This window comes from Triturus cristatus, chromosome 1_2, assembly GCF_964204655.1.
Source record: "Triturus cristatus chromosome 1_2, aTriCri1.1, whole genome shotgun sequence".
NCBI classification, from domain to species: domain Eukaryota; kingdom Metazoa; phylum Chordata; class Amphibia; order Caudata; family Salamandridae; genus Triturus; species Triturus cristatus.
This window is the reverse complement of record NC_140580.1, coordinates 585264158-585282269: the sequence shown is the minus strand read 5'-3', so window position 1 is coordinate 585282269 and position 18112 is coordinate 585264158. Positions and strand designations below refer to the sequence as shown.

Here is an 18112-nt window from a genome sequence, read left to right as displayed (position 1 = left end):
ACAGAGTTATGCCCACTCCCCACAGGAGGTGGTTATAAAGGGGGTGTGGTACCCATTGGCTACTACCCTTCACTCAGCACCCCCTAAATTCAGTATGGAGGTCTCTGTGGCCCTGAGATCCCCAAAAGTGAAGCCCCCCCTTTGGGTTCTGCCGGACTGGTCCCTAAGTCCCCTCTTGCAGCCTCTTTCCTGCAGGTACTTTCCCACCGACTACAGCGTGTAGCGTCCGAAGCTACCAACGCTGGAAGCACCTCTGCACCTGGACTCCCCAGGGCAGGTAAAACTGAAGAACTTGTGGCGCTTTATTAGACTTTGGCCCCTACTCACCTTAAGTCCAGAAAAACACTCCTGCGAGTCATTTGCAAGTGACCCTAAGCAGTGAATGTTTTTACAATAGGATAACATTACCGTGTTAGAGGTTCATGCCTCAAATCATTTTTTACTGTTTCAACTGTAAGATTTGATAATGGTCTAAAGTACTTACCAGATTCCGAAGTTTGTGTGTCTAAAATTGGTCTCAAGTTTATTTTCTAGTGTGTCTCATTTATTGACTCTGTGCGTACAACAAATGCTGAACACTACCCTCTGATAAGCCTAAACTGCTCACCCACACCACCACAAAAAAAAAAGAAAAAAGAGCATTTGGGATTAATAATTTAAGCCCTGTAAATCAATAAGGATCGTCTGGACTTTCTACATAGTGTACAACATTTTGGTACACTACACAAAAAGCCAGCTTCTTATAGTCTATGTGAAAGGAATATTGACCATTCATATTCAATTTAATCTTAGAGACCATCTTTAAGACATTGAATAGGATGGGCATGGCAATGTATCATACATGTTAGCACCATACGCGACAACGTTTGGTGTTGTTATGTTATGTTACTGGGCACTTGTAAAGCGCGCGGCTACTCCATTGAGTGTCCCGGCGCTGGGAAAAGAGAACCAGTGACATAACAGTACAGGCACGCACATAACAGCTGCTCTACTGTATGAAGAGTCAGGTTTTTAAATCTCGCCTAAAGCTATGGAGATCCTGAGCCTGACGTAAGGATGACGGCAGGCTGTTCCATAGCTGAGAAGCTACCACTTGAAAGGAACGACCACCCAGCCGGGAACGAGAGAACCTTAGGATAGTCAAAAGCTGCTGGGTGGAAGACCTCAAAGTTTTAGATGGAGCATAGTGCTGGATTCTGTTCCTCAGGTATGAGGCCCCTATATTGTGTAAGGCCTTATAAGCCAGTACCAGGGCTTTGAAATTTGTCCTCAGGCGCACCAGAAGCCAGTGCAAGGACTTCAAGTGAGGGGTCATATGTGTCCAGAGGCCTACCATGAGTATGGCTCTTGCCGCAGCGTATTGTACCACCTGTAGTCAGCCAAGAAGATAGTCAGGGAGGCCGAAGTACAAAACATTAACATAATCAAGCCGGGATATAATCAATGCTTGGACTACTGTTTTCCTATGGGGGACTGGGAGTGGCGGGAGGAAATTCCTCAACATTTTCAGTAGGCCAAAGCTATGGGTTATGGGTTCTACCTTTGTCCCTGGCATTTTATTTCAACATCATTTGCATCACAATGAAGAACTATACTACTTTATCTGGAGTAGGCTGGGAAACAAGACATAGGCCCTCTACATAACACTGAAATAAACAGAAAATATACAAATATATATTGTAATGAACTAAAAGAAACGGTTATTCTTTAAATAATTGGAAAATTGACAAAATATGGGAAGCCAGTACAAAAAACGGATTATAAATCACTTAAAATAAGCAGCACAAATACCTTGGCTTTATTAGCTTCACGCTTCGCTTCTCCAGCCAAGCTCCCCACCATAGCATCAATCTGCTGCTTGCTGCGAGGCATTCCATCGAAGATGTCAATGTAGAGATGCTCTTGCACAATGCTCCAAATCTGATTGTTTTGACGCTCTTGAAGATGCCTCTTCAGGAGCTGATAAGAGTCACGTGAAATCCTTAAAACAAATTTGCTAGTCCGGAAATCAAGCATGGTCTCATTGCCCTTCATATGTTCTTTTTTTGTAAGGCTGGCAAGAACACGCAGGTCATCTTCATAGTAACACTCTTGATCTCCATGAAACCTGTTGAAGAAAAATCCATTTGTTAATGCTCTACTTTTTAGGAATAGGGGGGAGACTGAAAAATAGGTCAAACATTAAAATAGCACGACATGAGAAGAGGCTGAACAGCAAATTATAAAGTGTGTCCAATGTTAACGATTTTCTTTTATTTTCATTTAGTTTCAATGAGTCAAATTGAAACAGGTTCCTTACTACCCTCATTTTAAGCCAATAACCTGGGTTTAGAGGGTTAATGTAACAAACCTGCTCACCTTAACCAGATCACTTTGTCAGCAGTGCAAGCAGGTAGACGTAATATTTGCTTCTGCTTCACTTGTTCACATTCTGCAGTCGTAAGCAAAAATGTACTACTCTGCTCTTATACTCTCCAATTGAGATGAAGGTGCGAGGAGAGACCTTATTTGGCCTCATTTGTGTCTACAATGCTTGTTTAAGAATGTTACATGAAAAGTGGCATGAACTGGTAACAAATTCCTATTTTTCAAGATGGATGGTAGAATGGATCTACAAAACATTTATTCAGTGGTCTCCCCAATTCACTGCAGCATGGATTTTCAGTACATCATGCACTGCCCAAAACTGCCTAAAGCTTATTCACTGCCTTTTTCCACTACGCAAGAGTTTATAAATCTTTCTAGCAGGTAATCCTATGATTTTCACCACCAATGTCTCTAGGATGTCTATTAATACTTTACGGTCTTCAAAATAAATCAAATCCTCCACACAAATGTTGAAAAGTACATACTCCGTTCTAAAACCACCTGTTGTACCAAATAAGACACCCCTCAAAGTTTATGTCACGGGTTCTGCCAAATAGGAGAATTAACCATTTGTAAGAGCTCACGTTCCACTACATTTCCAGAAGCTTAAAATGTGAACCCTTCATCTGTCTCACTGTCAGTTTCATCTTAACCACACACATGCTGATCAAGGAATGAACTTCTCTTCCAAAACGCATAAGTACAACAGCTTATATCATGGCTCTCTCCGATTTGCATAGTTGGGCCAGGTGAAAAGCCCAAAAGAATGCAGAGAGAAGTCATCCACCACTTTCATCTTCTGAAAATGTGCCAGGCCCAGACAAACGTATTCAAATGAAAGAGGAATCCCTGCCTCCACCCACCAAACACCAACTGATTTAGTGAACTCCTTTACTATAACTTCGGGGTATGGACAGCAAGCTGCTATATGGAGACAATTAAGAACGGTGATTTTCCCCCATCAGTGGGACAATAAGTTCACTTCATCCTTATAGATGGCTTTTATTTTCTGCATCTTTCTGAGGCAGAATTTCAGGAGTATGATGTATTTAGAATTTACAAGTACTTCTGTCTCAGCAGCTCAATGGTTCTTGGCCGAGACATTAAATAGAAACAGTTCTCTAACCTGTTAGTCTTTTATCTGGAGAAGCTTAAAAATGTGTCAATTCGCTCTACTATATTGGCAGGAATACGATTAAGGTTTCCATATCAAGTATGTAAAGCAATATTTTATGCAAAGGCGGCTCTGCCCTTAATCCTTCCTCCCCTATGTGGTCTCCTCTTTTGATTGCCTAAAGACCAACTCCACTGGCAACAGGGAGAAGGTAAACCAGTGTAGAGTAAAGAGACAGTGGTCTAGTTTCTCTAGACAGTACAAAAGGGAGACAAAAACATTGGTGAGTACTGCCATTTTATAGCAAAACTAAGATATTTCCATTCAAAGCATAAGGATGCCTTAGTGGGATAAGACATGCTGACTTAATATGCAAGTATCATCTTGCAAGCTACAGCATTTGTGAGAAAGATAAACAGCTCTACTTGTTGAACCTTGTTAAAAAAAAGTTGATATTACGGTGATGAAAACAATATTGTACATGCTGCCTCACTTTTGATGTATGGGACATCAAGGCAAGTTCTAGAACTTACATGAAGAGAAGGCTCAGTGGAGTGATTTCAGATCACTGACAATACAGACAAATACTCAATTCTAAAGATTTTACATAAATAGAGACTGTACTGTACAGCTATGAATTACAACTGAGAAGAAAAACGTCTCATCTGGGCTGGTGCTTCCACCATGCTATGATGTAAGGTTCTCAAAAGAACATTTGGATCAACCTTCGCGGCAGACACTTTATCTAATGTAAATATCTTCTAGTTACATTTATAAATACCTGGTCTCGCAATTTTGCAAAAATGGTCTCAGTTTGGTCACCAACTAATTTAGCAATGTATCCAATTTCCCATAAAATATTTTATTACACTTTATTGTACAGACATTTCTTTCAAAGATATTTTCTTGCCATTATAATACTACAAACGGACAGTTTACAATGGATTAAAAAAGGTTTGAAAAATTTCCCTTTTTAAAAAACATATTTAAGTGATGTAATAAAAGCACTCCAGAAGAGGGTTTACTTTAAAAAGGAGCGAAGACAATTGACAATATTTAGCATTTCTTGCGCTACACATAACGGGGAGCATTGCAAGACACGTTGCCAGGCTGCAGATTCCATTCAATGTTACTCAAGAATGGCAATCAAGCAGAGTGACTAAAAATAAATTGCATAGTACAAAATCAAAATCTTAGATAAAACCGAAAATTGGTTTACTTGTCAAAAAATGTCTTTGCTTCACTTTCGTGCTGGTTATACACCAACTCCAAATACATGTGCACAAAGAGAGGGTAGAAGAGTTGAGAGAGCTCAGCACGATGGCAATCCAGGACAGATTCGATGAAGCGCTTCAGCCCACTGTAGTATGTTTCATATTTGGAAGGATCGCCTTGCTGAGTGTATGCAGACAGCACTGCACTCACATCTGGCTGGTTCTCCGCATTCACACTAGATGCTAGAAATAAAAAATACTGAGTTTACTTCAACAGCACGGACTAAAAACCCATCACAATCCTAATCGGGTACAGAAGGCCAAGATCACAATCTTCATATCTGAATATTTGTAGGCATGTGACTCATGCTCCCCCACCACATTAAAAAAAACTAGAACTAAAACAAAGTCTCAGTACAACAATTACTAAGTACATCTAGTTCCTGCATGCAGCAATAACATTATTACCTTAAAGACTACCGTTCTCCTCTACTCCACATTTCTAAAATGCAATTTTGGCAGGAAGGAAGGAGAATCAAAATTAAGAGACTGCGTGAAGTAGGAAGAGAGGTGGATTCATAGCGTAGACACCTACAACCTCGTACCAATCCATTCCTTACAGAATAAGAAACTTGTAAACTAAAAACGCCAACCTAAAGACCATGAAAGAGATTGTTTAGAAAACGTGTAAAAGCATTCCAATTTTGTTTTTGTACTAGGAGCTACTTAAGTCCAAGATAATGGCTAACAGTTTATGGTTTTTAGGCGTGTGCTGTTTTTCAATAAATAATATCCAATGTTGGCGCTTTTAAATCTGTGCTCCAATATCCCTTATCAGGCAAGCTTGCTATTAAAGGTCTTGCTTGCCACTTGAGCAATTTGTTAAGGCGTCCCAGAACTTGGACTTTATAACCAATGGACTGTCTGGCACAGAAAGAGGTTCTGGTAATGCCTTGTGGGAAGCAATCCATAACAGGGGCTGGAGCAGAAGCAGTTACAGACAGACTATTCAAGAAAAAACAGACAGAAAGAGATTTTGGGGGAGAAAATCAGGAAGAGAATGTGGATGGAGATTTGCGGGGGGTGGGGGGGGGGGGGGGGGGGGAAAGAGCACAAGAAATATTGACATGGAGTAAAAGTAGGGTTGCCACTTCTGCAAGAGAAAAATACCAGCCATTTTAAGCGTCTGCAAAGGCATGATACTAAATAGGACTATATTTATTTGTAACCTAACTTTTCTGCCTTTGTTTTCCTAAGTATTAGTCCTAGATTATTAACTAAACCCTAACTACATTTAAAAGTGCTTTCTATTTATATTTGCTCTTTGAAGTAAGCACAGATGGAGGCTAAAAATACTGCCTTTAGGCGATTATGCTCTTTTTTGTACCGACCAAGACATCAAAATACCAGTGATGCTGGTAGGAAACTGGTAGGGTGGCAACTCTAGGTAGAAGATATGTCCAACTTAGGCTTAGTGGTCAACGTCTGTTTGTGTTAGGGCAGCTCGGTCTCTTGGGACCACATGGGGGCCTTGCTGTTGGACTTTCACGATAAAGAGGCGTCTTGCAGATATCTCTGTGCTGCATTAGGAGAGCAATAGATAGGAATGTTGGTGCTTACAGAGCGGATACACAGTATGGAATAGGCCTCTACTCAGACATCTTTATAAAACTTCAAGTTAAACCAGTGCATCGGTATTCCTGGCACTCAGGATCCAAAAGATTTAACCCTTTCATTCCAACGGATGTTGTTCAAAACAGGAACTGAAAACCCTTAGCAGAAAAATTGTGAGACGCAGTCCTACACTAGAGAATTCATGTTGCCTAAACAGTAGAAAAACAATGAAAACGAAAATCCAAGCAGGTGAAAAATGAAGCGGATTGTGCTGAAGGTAGGCATTACAGTATCTTTGACTCCACATGGCAGACTATACAGGAATGCACATTCCTTCCAAGATTGGCTGACCAAATGCATAAAAACGCTGCACTTACCTATTCAAAATAAAGAAAGAGATATGATAAGCAGATGCTGGTACAAGTCAATGCAGCGACACACCAAGTGAAAGGATAACCAGAGCACCACATGATCAGACATCTCAGGGAAGTCTAACTAGGATTTCAGGGGACATAAGAACGATTACCATTCACTGAGTCAAATGGACTAAGCCAGTGCTGCTGGACACCCCCACCACATACCTTAAGAAAATAGTACTTCTCTAAGAAGGATTCGACTGATTAACTCTGAGATTTTAGACAGTTTATTTATTGTGTTACTAACTGTAGGAAGCTGGCTCTGTATATGGTACACCACTAAGTGGCTATACAGTGCCCAGAGTCCAGAATTGTCCCCAGAAGTGTGCAGGGCTCAATGTAAACTCAAAGTGCTCCATTTGTGGTAGTGTGGGCGAGGAGTCTTGGGCCCAACAGAGGAGTGCAAGACATTGGTCATGCACACATGGACTAATAAATGACACAGTGCAATTTTCAATCTTTGCAAGGTTAACCCATTGAGCTAAACAAGAATGTGGTTTTTCAGGCAAGTACAGACCTTCGGGGTTTCAGGTCAACACCAGGCCAGGTTCAGATTGTCACCAAAACCTCCTATTTCATCTTAGTTTTCCCACCAAAAGTGGGGGTTTGAACCGAGGGCTGCCATCTGCTGCTAGCAGTAGAGGCTGGGGGTCGCATTACAATGGCGGATAGGCCTTTGAAGCTCCCCTCTCGAGCACTGTGCACAACCTGGGAGGGGGGGGGGGGGGGGGAGGGGTGGAGGGGGGAAAGAGGGGGGGGGTAGAGACGGGCGATACCTCTTCCCAAGGTTGTGCATTGTTTCTCGCCTCAGACATCAGGGGCTCTCGCCTCTGGGGGGGGGAATATGTCTGGTGGTGGCAGGCTGCCTAAAGCCAGTCAGAGACCACACCAGAGTTGGCAGGTTTTCAGGGGGCACCTCGGTGGTGCCCTCTGGATATATGTTTCAATAAAACCCACACTTGCATCAGTGTGGGTTTATTGAGAGGAGTTGTTTGGTATCAAACACTCCTGTGTTCAGTGAAGCCATCATGGTGCTGGGGAACTCTAGTTGTCAGCCATGTTTTCTCTATGGCTTCACTGGCACTTACAATATTTAAGAATAGACTTTGAAATTGTAGGTGCGTATCTGCTCATGCAGCTATGCCCACACCAGAGATACAGTGCACCCTGCCTTAGGGCTTGTAAGGCCTGCTAGAAGGGTGACTTACCCATACCTTGGAAATTGCTGCTTGGACATGGCACACAGGCAGAGTGCCATGTCGACTTTTGTCTGCACCAAGGCGTGCCTCTTCAGTTCCCATGCCCTAGGTACCAGGGTACCATTTACTAGGAACTTAAACGGGGGACTGAAGCTGCCAATCGTGGTAAAGTTTTGGGGAAAACACCGATACCGGGAACCTAGACAGCAGGGACCCAGAATTCTACAGGCAAAGTTGTGTCAAAAGCCAGGCGCAACGTGTGTGTGTGTGTGTGTGGCGGGGGGGGGGGGGGGGAGAAAGAGGACTTCAACAGAAACCCACTACCCACACTAACATTATGTTACTACACCGGTATTTAAAATAAATGTTTCTTTGTTCTACATATTATTTCTCCATTTGGATTGACATTGTTTTGTTCTGTGGTTTTGTTCCACAGGTACGTATTGTGTCAGGAATTGTCCTCAATATCAGATCTTGGCCAACGTATTCGTTGCTAATTACCCAATCTATCGGACCATTATCTTTGGCAGTGAAGAAAGCATTCTTTACATACGACACCATTTTGGGGTCAGTCCTAAACAATTTTCCACTAGAGGAAGCATCTTTCCGATTCTTTTCTCCCAAATTCAGAATCCCATCCCTTGTAACATGCTAGCCCCCAGTAAGGTGCTGTGGCAGAGAGTCCTGTTTGCTCCCAGGTACACAAAAACTGCAACTTTCAATACACTTGTAAAACCCCAACATCTCTCTATAGGATTGAAGGGTTTCAAAAAAAATGTGACAAGACAAGAACATGCCCTGGAATTAGGATCTACTGGGACAGTGACAAAAGCACTGTGCAGGACCACACCGTAGTGTAAAGGATCATAGCAGCCCAATGGAGGGAAGAAACAGACAGCCATCCTTCCATTCACCTAGTTTCCCCAGGGGCCACCAATACCCAAGAAATTAGACACTGCAAAAAAGTGATCAAGTGACCATGCAGCAGTTTACAGGATCGCTATCCATTTCCTCATCCTGTTGCCTACAGTTGCCTGAAGGACAGGGGGAACTGTTCCTCACAATTGTCACTTTGCAATTGGGTAGAGACCAACACAGGCCGTCGGTAACCATTCAAAGCTTCACAGAACTCACAAAGCAATTACCAATTTTCTTGAAATTTGCAAGGAAGAGTTTGCCTCTTCGCAACCATCTCGTCCTTGTGATTCAAAAGACTTTGAATGTGTAAATCGAGAGTTAGTATAATTGCAGCTCAATGTTATATGACAGATTACATTTGCTTTACTCCAACACTCAGCCAACCACTTTGTGTAGTGCAGGCTTTGAGACAGAACTTTTAATTTGTGCACCCCTCCCAGCTCCCACTGAAGCTCCCATAAGATGGACAGGAAATTGTCTCTTCTCAGTAGCCACAAATCCCCACAGCTCTTACTTGTGCTCCAAAGGTAGGAGATTGCTTGGATGCTTTGATCAGAGGCGTAGGTCACATATCAAAGAACAGATCAGAGGAAAGAGCACCAGTATGATTGACATTATGATTGACATTAACAGAGGATGGGGACCTTTGTGGAGCCCCTAATGGCAGTACACATTTGAGGTCAAACCATTAAACGCTGAACTAGAAGTTTCATACCATGTGGTTATGTGCAGATTAGAAGTCTCTGCCTCCCAAACTAGTAAACTGTGAGCTAAATGATTCAAGACAAGCAGAAAAAGTACTCTGATTTTTTTTTTATCTCTGGCAATCATACATTGAAGTGTTGTTGCCTGGCATGTTGGTGAAAGGAAAATAATTGAATAGCACGGTCAAGGAAGTTCTCCGGGGCTTGTATAAGTCAAGGGCAGTTACGCAATCCTTGTGAAAAGTATGAAAGGGCACTAAGGTTGAGGGATGTGGAGAGCCACCAATTCTCAAGCTACGTTTATACATACTGACCACCTATCTGTGGGTGAAGTGGTGTGGGGTACTTATCACTCCAAGGGCAGGGGCTCTCAGCAGCAGCAGGGCACCAACATCAAGTGCAACAACAAGCTTGTGCAAGTTGAACTCATGTCTGCACGGCGTTTGTTTGGACAGGGAGCTTTCATACACTATGTGCGAGGTCTCACAATGTTAATGTGCCACAGCAAAGTCATATCAGCAGTGCTTAAAATGTTAAAACAATTAACTGCCAGGACCCAAAGTATTTCACAGGAGAACATTGTAGCTGGCACCACTTGCTGCTCTTGCCACTGCTGCAAAATACCAGTGCCAAGATAGCCTTCTAACAATCACACTCAAACAAGTGGCATATTTTAGGACTATCCCAGGTCACCTCAAACCACAGGGATGGGCTGGAAATGCTAGTTAATCCATTTATCTTTAAAGTTTATTGAATAGTTAAATGCTACAAAGAACAACCTCTGCTGGGAAACAGACGCACAGAGCCACCATGTGGTGAACTTTACAAAATATGTGCAGGTGTTTAAAAATAAGTGGCAGTGCAAACACCAGTACAAATTAAGTGCTGCATGTCAGCCTCAGGCCTGAAAGGGTAGCTTTTGGGGTGCTGGTCAAATCAATAAGCTTCAACAGGGTAGAAATTAATAGTTGCATCACATCTCTGGTCTCGTTCCGACGCAAGTACGCCCCACAAATACAGACATACTGGATCTCAGGTTCTCATGGGCAAGGTAGATTAAGTGCTCCAGGACCAACAAAGTTCATCTCCACAATCCTAGGAATATAGTCCTTATCATTAAAAGGAAAAAGTATTCTCTTTCTGTGTACAGGTATGTAAAATACGATATAGTAGAAAGGTGTTACATCAATTTTGTACCAACGACCTTTCTTTTGTTTTTATTAGACTTGTTATTGCATTTGTGTAAGAAATCAGATTATTATTTGGGGTAGGGGACTACTCACCTCAAGCACTAATAACAACCTTGTCAGAGTGAATCATCAAATTCACTATTTTAGCCTTAGCTCAAACCCCTGGTGGGTATGGAACAGAGACTTAATTTAGGGCCCTGTGTAAAGTATATTTGCAATAATAAAACAGTAATAAAGTTAAAATGCTAAACAATAAACATCCAATAAAAAGAATTAGAAACTGAGTAAAATGTACTAAACAAAATTAACCCAAAATGGCAAACATCCAATAAGGATAACCAGAGATATGAACTTTTTAAAGTTTAAAGCAAATAGCACCAAAAAGCACAAAGTGTTAATGATGGTAAAAGGTTGAAGTAGACCGGACCTAGGCACAATTAGAGGCTGATCGCGATGGAGCGTGGGTCAAATACATCAAACAGGCCTGTCCTGGTCAAAAATTCTACTTGCTGACTTAGTCTTTTAAGTCCCAATCCACCAAAGGAGTATACTTTCTAAAGACTACCAGGACATGAGAGGAGAAACTTGGAGACTCATAGGGTGTCATGTGTGAGAAAGTGGCTCTGTATATACTGTTCCCAAGTAGGTACAGGGTGTACAGAGTCCACAGTCCCCAGAGGTTTGGCAGAGGCTAAAGATAGATATAACCTTACTCTCTAAAGTGGTAGCTTGGTCGAGCAGTAAGGCACTATCAGAGGACAGTGTAAAGCATTTGTTGCACACACTCAGTCAGCAAATGGTCTCACACACTCAATAACTGAACTTTAGGCCAATGGTTTATATATAAAAAATATATGCTTGTTTTATTTTAGAACCAACAATAGGTATTAAAATATACTTTCTCAGAATGAGATGCTTTATATAAATACTTTTGCAATATGCAATTGGCTTTTGTAGGAAGTTACAAGTGGTTGCAATAGGCAACACAATTTTAAACACAATAATGCATTGAGTTCAATGGAAGTTTCAAGTTATTTGCAATAGATTACTTTTTGGATTACCTTTGGAATTCCAGGACTGGATCCTAGATTCAGTCCTGGGACAGTATTTAGAAACAAGTGATAAAAGTCGACTTAATTACTGTGATGATTTTTAGACAATATTTTGCTATTTTAAAAGTTGACACTTAGAAAATATTTCATAGAAAACAGTCAATGATTCCCTATGGCAGAAAATTCAAGTTGCAGGTATAGTATGTTCTCGTTACTTTTGTAATCCAGTACTGGGTGCCTAGACTCAGTACTGGGACCTTTATCCAAAACAGGTAAGTAATTACGTTTTCAGAAATTATACGATTTTTAAAGAATATTTAAAGTTTGCAGAAATTGACACTTAGAAGAAATTTCACAGAAAAACAGTCAATTAATTTCCCATGGGAGAAACTTGGGTTACTGGTAAGTACAGTTGTAAGTATTTTTCAGAGTCAGGGCTGGACACCAAGATCCAGCACTGGGAGCTCACCTAATAGCAGGTGAGTATTTCCTCAGAACAGACGTGGATTGTAGGTTAGGTTTTAGGGAGCATCTCTAAGATGCCATCTGGGGTGTTTGGTACATTAAATCCCACACTGGCATCAGTGTGGGTTTAATGTGCTGAGAAGTTTGATACCAAACTTCTCAGTCTTCAGTGTTGCCATTATGGTGCTGTGGAGTTCGTGTTTGACAAGCTCTCAGCACCATGTACTCTTAAATGGCAGCACTGCACTTACAGTGCACAGGAATGGACCTGGGTATGTGTAGGGGCACAGGGCTCCTGCTCCTGTGCCCACACCACTGGCATAGGGCACCCAGCTAGAGGGGTGGATGATGTATGCCATGGCAGTGTAGGTGGTGGGCATGGCACACAGGGATGTGTGCCATGTTGACTTTGTTTTGTCTTGTACCCAGACACCCAGCCTGCAAGGGCAGTGTGTGTATGTAAGGGTACAGGGCCTCTAAGGGTGGCACAATCAGTGCTGCAGCCCTTAGAGGCCTTCCCTGGTCACAAGACCTAGGGTACCATTTACCAGGGGCTGACATGTGGCCAGGGTTTGCCAATTTGTGTTTTAGGGAAGGAACATAGGCCCTGGGCACCTGATTGGCAGGAGTCCAGGGCACACTCAGTCAAAGTACATTCATCAAAAAGTAGGGGCATACCATGCAAGAAAGATGGCACTTTTTCACATCATGACAGAGACCAATAGCAGCATCCAGTCCAGGTCCAGTTGCCACTGGTCTACTGGTACTTCAGGAAAAGGCCTCTTGTAGTTTGTTGTATTGTACCCTGAAGCTTGAATAGGTCAGCTGTATCACACTTGGAGAGCACTGCTTTACCATGGGCACAAGAGGGAGCAGGTCCAAGAAGGGTCACGTAGGGCATTGCAGCGGCAGTCAACATGTGAACCAGATATCAGTTTGTGTTTAATTGCAAATGCAAGAAAGGCTGTTTGTTGGTTGTCAGAATCAAAAGAGGTCTGAAGTTCTTGATATTGCCAACAGCAAAGAGAGATCTAGATCATCATCAACTGTTGAAGAAACTTATGCAACTTTACTATATGTGTGGTTCAAGTGAGAAAGAAAACTTTTAAGCCTTGTAGTACCAAGGCAGGTCTCAGAAATTTTAGAGGATGTCCTGCGACCAAAAGGAATTGTAATGAGTGCAACAAAGTGGGGCATTTCCAGAGTGCGTGCAGGAGTAAGAAATCCAGTACAGGTGCGAGTGTAAACGCAGTACATAATGTAAGTGACACTTGAGAACACGATTCTTATGTTATATGAAACACAACTATTTCAATGTAAATGCAATTAATGAAGGATTTAAAACACCATTGGCAGAGGTACACATTGAGAAAGTGACCTTAGATGTTATGGCTGATTTGGGTTCTCCAATCATTATAGGGTCTGAAAATTGTTTTAAAAACATGTGGAGAGATGTAAATTTGAAAAATACGGAAGTGTTTCGCAACTTTGAAATTTACAGGTTAGGCTATTTTGAGGACAAGCTGGACTTTCAGGGGCATGACATTTATACAAAAATGTTTGTGGCAGTCAATGGAAAGGATATTGTCAGATGGTATGATCTAGGAAAACTTAGGGCAATGTTATATCTGGGTACTGATTGTCCTATTGTTTTAAGGGATATCGTGCTGAACCATCTAGAAATTCAGCCTTCCAATGTGGAAAAGGTGATTATGAAGTCATGTGCAGTATTTGCGGAGAAGGTTAGTCAAGTGAAAGGTTTCACACATCATATGAAGCTAAAAAAAAAGGTGCAGTTCCTGTGCAGCACAAGGTGCGTATGGTACCATTAGGAGTTCACCAACAGCTCAAATAACACCTGGATAAGTTACGTGCAGAATGTATCACTGACCAACTGATAGTTCGGATCGGATATCAGCGATTGTCATTGCTTTAATCAAAGAAAGAAAAAAAAGAATTGAGATTTATGTCCATGTGTTCACTTGAGATCAGTAAACAAAAATTATTGTAGTGGATAGGCACCCATTGCCAACAACACAGGAGTTGTTTGCAGCAGTCAATGGAGCTAAGTATTTTTCGATTATTGATCTCAAGTCAGCATACTATCTGATAACACTGGAACAGGAATCAAAATATCCGACAGCTTTTGTTACTTCATTTGGTGTTTATAGGTTTTTAAGGGTGCCGTTTGTAGTGGCACCTCGGGCTAGTATCTTTCAAAAGTGGTTAGACACATTGTTTCAGAACTTGAGGGGGTGTGCAAGCTTTTCTGGATGACATACTTATTTTAACTAAAACGAGTGAAGAACAGGATAGGTTGTTGGACTGTGTGCTTTGAACACTGGAAAGGTCAGGAATGGCTGAGAGTAAAGATAAAAGCAAAATTTCTAGTAAAATGAATGGATTTTTTAGTTCAGGGTTCCCCAAAGTTAGTCCTGAAGGGCTGGATCCATGCCAGATGTTTAGTATATCCCCATTTAGAGAAATGTAGTGGTCTTAAAAATCTGGCATGGATCCGGCCTTTAGAGAACCCCGATTTAGGTCATAGGATTACCTGTAAGAGCAACCTTCAATTGGGAGGCTTGGTCAGTGCTATAACTAATGCTGTTAAGCAATATGACAAAGATTTGTTGAGAAGCTTTTTAGGACCAGGAGAGTACTATGCGAGATTTGTACATGGTTAGGCCATTTTTGTGGAACCATTGCGAGAACTTTTGAAGAAAAGGGTATCATTTGCATGGACAAAGAAACATGATGATGCTTTTGAAAAGGTCAAAACTTTGATTACACAGGCTCCAGCTCTTAACACATTTGAGCCACATGGAAAGTTGTGTGACCGTTGATGGTAGTTCTATTGGTGTAGGAGCTGTACCTATTACTAACCTGCCTCTACTATCCATAGCCATTGTAAAAAGCCAGCTGGCACAACTCAACAACCGCACTGAAAAATTCAACCTGCACGACACCTTCCAATCTGGATTCAGGAAATGCTGCAGCACAGAGGCTGCTACACTTAACGTCACTGACGACCTGCACAGATCTCTGGATGAAGGCCAGATCTGCCTCCTAGTCTTTTCGGCTGCCTTTGATAAGGTCAACAATGACATCCTCCTCTATACCCTCTCCCGTCTGGCAGGTACCAATGGAACTGTCCTTCAGCAGTGTGCCTCTTTCCTTAACAAACATTCACAATTAATCAAATTAAACAACTCCACCTCAAAAGCAACACCAGTCTCTCAACGAGTCCCCAAGGGTCAATCCTATCTCCTGGTCTATTCAACCCCTACCAGTGATCCTGAAACAAGCTAGAATTGCTCATCATCTCTATACTGATGAGACCAAACTCTACATGAAATTATCAAAGACATCCAGCACCCTTTCCATAGTCCAATCCTAGCTAACAATCATCCTAAGCTTTACGCAAGCAAAACTGAACTGCTACTCTTCGAACCAAAAAAATAAGTCATTTCTTGTAGACACCTGGCACGATGACCTCACTGCATTAAACTGCAAACTATCCATCTCCAACTCTGTAAAATCTTTGGGGATTATACTTGACAAAAACTTAACCATGAAAGAGCACATTGATGTCTCAACTAAAAGTGCCCTCTACGTGTTAAAACACCTGAGAAAAATCAAACCTTTCATCCCCATTAAAGACCTAAAGGCTGTGGTGCAGTCTTTTGTCCCCTCCAAACTGGACTATGGTAATGCGACAATCACTGGTGCCACAAAAACTCACTTAGCTCCTTGGAAAGCCATACTTCTATCGGGGGAAGAGTCGCTTCAACCACATAACAATCTCTCAAGAAACTTAACTGGCTATGAATCAAGGTAATTTGTATATTCAAAACAGCTTGCATAAACCACACAGCTCTCTACACGGGGGAAACCAGGGTATCTCACAAATAAACTATCAAAAACTGGCCAAGAGAGACCTCTGCCAAGCTCTAACAGTTTGCTCCCGATTCCGCACAAATTCAAGAAAGAAAACAAAAAAACAAAATCACATCACAAATCGCACACCTGCTCCTTCTCCGGGAATGCTCCCAGAATTTGGAACATTTTACCTCAGGACCTATGAGACAATCACTCATTCCCTCATTTCAAGAAGAAAATTAAAACTTCAACTCAATTAATACCTAAATAGTCCCCATAAATGATCCGATCGGCCTGGTGCTTCCTCCCCACACCCTCCTCCTAAACTGAGAACCCCTAACCCTGGAAAAACTGCGACTCGACTCTACCCACCTCTGCAACTCCCTCCATATCTACCTCAGAACTATATTGTTTGCATATCCTGTCTATAAGTATACCTTTTTGTATAGGGTTACTATGGCTCACTATGAACTCTATGTCACTCGTGTAATTTCTGCTATACCGTACACATACCCCCACTGTCTATTGTATACCTATTTTATAATGTTACTAAGTGCTGTTATTTGCTTTTCAAGTAATCTCCGTCAATTGCTGCTATCGTACACATATCCTGCTGTCTACTGTGTACTTCTTGTTATGCTATTACTAGGTACTGTTGTGTGTACTGATGTAGCTCTTTTAACTGCTGCTGCGCTAACTCTGAAGCGCTCCGATGCCTTCGGTTCCAGTCCGCACTATACAAAACTCAATAATAAATAAATCCTTCCACTGGTAGACTTGGTCAGTGCTATAAATAATGCTGTTAAGCCATATGACAAAGACTTGTTGAGGTCCTTTTTAGGACTAGGAGAGTACTATGAGAGATTTGTACATGGCTATGCCATTTTTGTGGAACCATTGCGAGAACGTTTGAAGAAAAGGGTACCATTTCCATGGACAAAGAACCATCACGATGCTTTTGAAAAACGTCAAAACTTTGTTTGTACAGGCTCCAGCACTTAACACATTTGATCTGCATGGAAAGTCTTGAGTGACAGCTGATGCTAGTTCCATTGGGGGGTAGGAGCAGTATTTAATCAGGTGGTTAATGGCAAATAAAGCGTGGTCTCTTATTTCTAGAGCTTTGAGAAGTGCAAAACTACTTCCAGGTAGCGTTTATGCATTCAACATAGCACGGAGCAAATCATCTGCACCGGTTTGGTGGGTCGGCTGCGCTGAGAGTTCTGAAAACTCTAAGCGAACACTTTTGGGGTGCGATTATAACAAAACAATATTCACCATGCACTTGAGAAGGCTGAAGGATAATGTACGTGAAAGAGAACTCTACAGGAACGGGGACTTCTGCTGTGTTTAGCAGTTTGGATAACACACTCACCTTTGACAGGAGGGGGCGTTGGCTCAGTGATCCCACCAGCTTCGCCACCCAAAACAGAGCTCGGTGAGCCCTCCGGAAGGTTCAGTTCGCGGAGAAGAGTCCTCTCGGCCTCTCGCAGGTTGCTCTTCTTCAGAAACTCCAGCACAGTACGTAGGGTTTCAGGGTCCGGGTGTTCCGGACCAGAGGGTACGTTGTCGGGAGATTGCTTTTCCCCCACTCCAGCGACCTCTGCGCCTCCCTCGGGCACAGCATCTTCGCCGCCTGTGACCTCTGGTTTCACATCTGGCTCAAAGACCGCATTCACTGGCACCGGGGAAGGTGGTGGGGGAGGCCCTGCAGCCCCGGCTGCTGCAGCCGCGGCTGCTGCGGCCACAACCTCCTGCTGCTCCTCCGGCAGCGCCGCCATAGTCCACTCTACCGGCATGCCGCGCGATTCAAAACACTAAACCGCGCAGTACACAGTGGAAGTCTCAGGTTTTTTTTGTTGTTGTTGTCACCATCTTAGCTGTGGGTGAAGCTGTTAGCATCCAATGGGAAAAGGAAGCGAGGCTTAGTCGTAGCCCTCAAACACATCCTCATTGGCCTAGCTGTAACATTTTAAGAGG

The 18112-nt window shown here is 42.4% G+C and overlaps 1 protein-coding gene across 1 annotated transcript in view; it reads right to left on the bottom strand.

The window, feature by feature from the left end:
• TAF5 (TATA-box binding protein associated factor 5) overlaps positions 1 to 18092 on the bottom strand; it is a 205516-nt gene extending 187424 nt beyond the window's left edge. Inside the window, exons 1-3 of the mRNA XM_085606681.1 lie at positions 17508 to 18092; positions 4701 to 4938; positions 1792 to 2107 (exon numbers count right to left, since the gene is read on the bottom strand). Of these exons, the coding sequence (XP_085462807.1) occupies positions 1792 to 2107; positions 4701 to 4938; positions 17508 to 17931 (978 nt within the window). The 5' untranslated portion in view covers positions 17932 to 18092. The remainder of the gene's footprint in view (positions 1 to 1791; positions 2108 to 4700; positions 4939 to 17507) is intronic.
• Between the last annotated feature and the right edge of the window lie 20 nt (positions 18093 to 18112).